The sequence below is a fragment of the Poecilia reticulata genome, linkage group LG1, assembly GCF_000633615.1.
Source record: "Poecilia reticulata strain Guanapo linkage group LG1, Guppy_female_1.0+MT, whole genome shotgun sequence".
Lineage (NCBI taxonomy): Eukaryota > Metazoa > Chordata > Actinopteri > Cyprinodontiformes > Poeciliidae > Poecilia > Poecilia reticulata.
The window spans coordinates 33,363,475-33,367,416 of NC_024331.1; the positions used below are offsets into that span (position 1 = coordinate 33,363,475).

Consider the following 3,942-nt stretch of genomic DNA (forward strand, 5'->3'; position numbering starts at 1 on the left):
GTGGACATGAGGACAGAGTGTGGACATGAGGACAGAGTGGACATGAGGACAGAGAGTGGACATGAGGACAGACGGACGTCCTCATGTATTACTCAGTAATCCAACATGACTTCCTGCCCCAGTAATCAGATTACAGTCAGCCATTCCAGTTACTCCGTTATTTTCCTCAGGAAACGGATTTGTTGTCGTTTTCGTCTCAGATGAAAAACCAGCAGACAAACCAGCAGAGAGAGGGGAGCGTTTTCTACCAGAAAACATTAAATATTTAGTTTATATCATCGCTAACAACGACGACATCCAGGTCACAAAGTGCTGCTGGTACCGACTTACAAACACTGGAGACAGAAAAACTGGAGCACGAAAAATCCCCCTGGTGGAGAATGGAGGAACTGCTGGGCAAAGTTTTCATCATTTATTCATTTAAACACCATTAATTGTACTTTATTATAAGAAAGAGAAAGCAGAAATCCTGTCATGATCAGAAATTTATCACGGTAAATGATACGAGGAGCCACTACCAATCGATCCCAGAGCAGGCTTAGTAGCCGATTACTGATGCATCGATCGCAGCCACTTGAATAAAGTAACACTGAAACAGCATGCAAAAAAATTACTTTCAAAGAATGTCTTATTGTATTTACATTATTTCTAGGTTTAAAATTAATGTTTAAAATTATAATATTTAAATCTGTCTATTGTAAACATTTTTCTGTCGACTCGTGCAGAATGAAATCAGCTCAGATCAGGAGCTGCTGGGCCCCGGATGGACAATAAAACCCATAAAACCACACAGCTTCCAAAGTACGCCATCAATATTTGAATAAAACTCTTGGAGTCGCAACACGGCTCAGCCAACATGACGGAACAAAACCCACCAGGTGGTGGCAGCAGAGAGCTGCGACTAAAATTCTGGAGCTAGCCGTTAGCGAGACGCTGTTAGCGAGACGCCGCTAGCGAGACGCCGTTAGCAAGACGCCGCTAGCAAGACGCCATTAGCGGAAAGCAGGAAAACCGGCTTCAACAAGCAGCCAGAGATATTATGGGATGGATTAGATCAGAGCAACTTCATGGGTTAGAATGGCCTAGTCAAAGTCCAGACCTCAATCCACCCGATAACAGATATTCTCCATCCATCCGGACTCAGGAATCTGATCCAGCAGCGCCCCCAGCTGGCAGAGGGCGTAGCTTCACCTTCAAGGTTTATAAACTTGTAACTGCTGCATGTTTTTAGATTCCTTCATATTAAAGTTCAGTAGAAGAAAAAACCCGATGAGACGTTAAACTGCAGACGGTAAACGGAGCAGCGTTCAAAGAATCCATAAAGTCTGACTTCAAAACCACAGACAGGCTTTGAAGTCCTCAGCCAATCAGAGCCAGGCATGCCGCTGCATGCTAAAGGCGTTAGCGAGGCGTTAGCGAGGCGTTAGCGAGGCGAAGGAGCCGGCGGCGAGGAGGCCGGCGGCTCGCTGCGGACGGACCGCAACCGGCCCAGAAATACACAGTAAACACGTTCAAACGCCAATAAATCCAACATGCAGGAACAAAAACGAAACGTCTTCAGGTCAGAGTGTAAAACCAGCAGATTAAAGGAGGATTTCTCATATTCAGGATCGTCTGATATGAAAACTAAATGTTTATTAGTGTTGCAGTTGTCCGTTTCTGTGGTTCAGCTCAAACTCAAAGGATAATTACAGAGGAACATTCAGTCATCATAATCCAGATTATTAAAACTGCCCTAATCTAGAGACTTTCAGAAATTATGACAATGTTTTTCATTTCCTCTCACATAATAAACTTAAATATTAAGTTTAGCTTTAATATAGTTTCCTCCATACTAAATATTTAGCTTGTTAGCTTAATGCTAAATATTTAGCTTGTTAGCTTAATGCTAAATATTTAGCTTGTTAGCTTAATATTCAGCCTGAGCTAAATATCAAATCAGGAAGTAAATCAGGGTAAATATTGAATTTGCTAACTTATTACTTAGCTTTGAACTAAATAGTTAGAAAGCTAAATATTAACAACCAATCCAGATGAAGGTTCTCGTGTTTCCATGACAACAACCCGTTTCTGGAAGCCCCGCCCCCTGCCTCTCAGGTGGCTTACCTGTGCTGTTCAGGCGACTGAGCCGGGTCGAGCCGTTCCTCTGCAGCGCGGGCTTAGCCGACCCGGACGGCGCCGCCTTCGCCGCCGGCTGGCCGCCAGGAGTTCTGTTGGAGTTCTGGTTGGTGCCGGTCAGGCTCTTCAGACCTGCAGGTCCAACAGAGGAAACGTCAAACACCATCACCTCTGACTGGAGTCAGAACCGGGTCAGAGAGAACCGGGTCTGTCAGTACCGGGTCAGAGAGAACCAGATCAATCAGAACCAGATCAGTCAGAACGGGACCCGTCAGAACTGGGTCAGTCTGAACCCAATCAGTCTGAACCGGGTCAGTCAGAACTGGGTCAGTCAGAACCGGGTCATCAGTCAGAACGGGATCCGTCAGCTGTACTCGTTTCTGCAGAATCAGCCGGTTCTGCTCCGACGGTCCCACCTGTTCTGGATCACATGGTTCTGACCCAGACGCAAACATCTGCCCGGCAACCGACCCAGTTGATAATCCCTCAAGGGTCAAAGGTCACATGTGGAGGGAGGATCATCACCGCTGCAGCCGTCGCCATGAAATCAGTCCTGATTTCAACTCTGAAACCAGAACCAGAACCAGAACCAGAGCGATCCTGGCGCCATCGTTCTGCCGGTGGTACCGGACCTGGAGGTTCTGGAGGTTCTGCCTACCTGTCCCGGTTTAAAGCCTCCTCACCTGTCGTCGCCCTGGCCTGCAGAGACGGCGCTCTGCCCCTCATGGCGGCCGCCGGAGGCTTGGGGGCGGAGCAGGACGAGCCGTCACTGGGAGCACTGGGAGCACTGGTGCTGCCTCTGCTGGGCGGCTCATCGGGTTTCGACCCGGCAGGAGACGGAGCTGAAGGAGAGAAAACGCTCCAGGTTCAACCAGCATCACATTCCTCCATTTTCATTCGGGTCTCATTTCATTACGGAAAAACCTTCGCTGGTCTTAAAGGGCCAGTAGCCTCTGTTCTCCAGACACGCGGCGGCCATTTTATAGCATAATCAAGTAACTATGTTACCTTCACATAGTTAAATCAAATATGAAGTTTAGGACTTCCTGCTTTAACACCTTGAAATTGGGCCTCTGTCTCTTTAAGAAACTCCTCTGTCTGAAGCTCCGCCTCCAGGAAATCCTCCAACATGGCTCCTCTAATAACCCTGTAACGTTTTTACCAGCGCTGCTCTGAGCAGCAGCTCCTATGATGGCTCCGCAGCTCCAGCTGTTTGCTGCTGGCTAGTCTGGAGGAGCTGAGAGGGGGAGGAGCTGCGCCTCGGAGGCGGGGCTAGGCCCACCCAGGCGTTCTGCAGCTGGATGGTTTGTGACGAGGGAAAAACGTGAAACCATGACGGAGAAATAAAGTAGATTTTACATGATACTGTAAAGGGACATTCCATGAAGTTTATTTTTTCTTTAATTGAATTTCTACATGAAGCGTCTTTTTTTTTTGTTTTTCTTCTTGACCCTTGACCTGGAAGAAGGTAGATGTTACATCTCAGGTGAACCTCGTTCCCGTTTCCAACCACAGAACCAGAACCAGAACCAGAACCCGGCCGGTCTGATCGGAGAGCATGAATCACGCCGATCCATCTGTGTGGAGGCGTTTCAACACCTCCGCTGCTCTAAGGGTCAGCGTCACCATGGCAACCAGCTGGCTCCAACGCAGCCTGGTTTCCGTGGCAACCCCATCACACCATGTGTGAAAAGAGAAAGTCAAAAAGATGTTTACAAGATCAACTCCACTCCTGGAGGAAGAAAAGGCAAAATATACGAATAAAAACCTTCACTGACCCCGACCTTTACCCGGCCTTTCAGGTAAAGGTCGACCTTTACCTGA

General features: G+C 47.8%; 1 protein-coding gene and 1 long non-coding RNA gene across 2 annotated transcripts in view; both read right to left on the bottom strand.

The window, feature by feature from the left end:
- LOC103473192 (microtubule-associated tumor suppressor 1 homolog) overlaps positions 1-3,942 on the bottom strand; it is a 50,343-nt gene that overhangs the window by 27,091 nt on the left and 19,310 nt on the right. Inside the window, exons 6-7 of the mRNA XM_017303863.1 lie at positions 2,802-2,960; positions 2,107-2,250 (exon numbers count right to left, since the gene is read on the bottom strand). Of these exons, the coding sequence (XP_017159352.1) occupies positions 2,107-2,250; positions 2,802-2,960 (303 nt within the window). The remainder of the gene's footprint in view (positions 1-2,106; positions 2,251-2,801; positions 2,961-3,942) is intronic.
- Positions 3,559-3,942, bottom strand: part of LOC108166364 (uncharacterized) — an 877-nt gene continuing 493 nt past the window's right edge. Inside the window, exon 2 of the long non-coding RNA XR_001776685.1 lies at positions 3,559-3,902. This is a non-coding gene — a long non-coding RNA (uncharacterized LOC108166364). The remainder of the gene's footprint in view (positions 3,903-3,942) is intronic.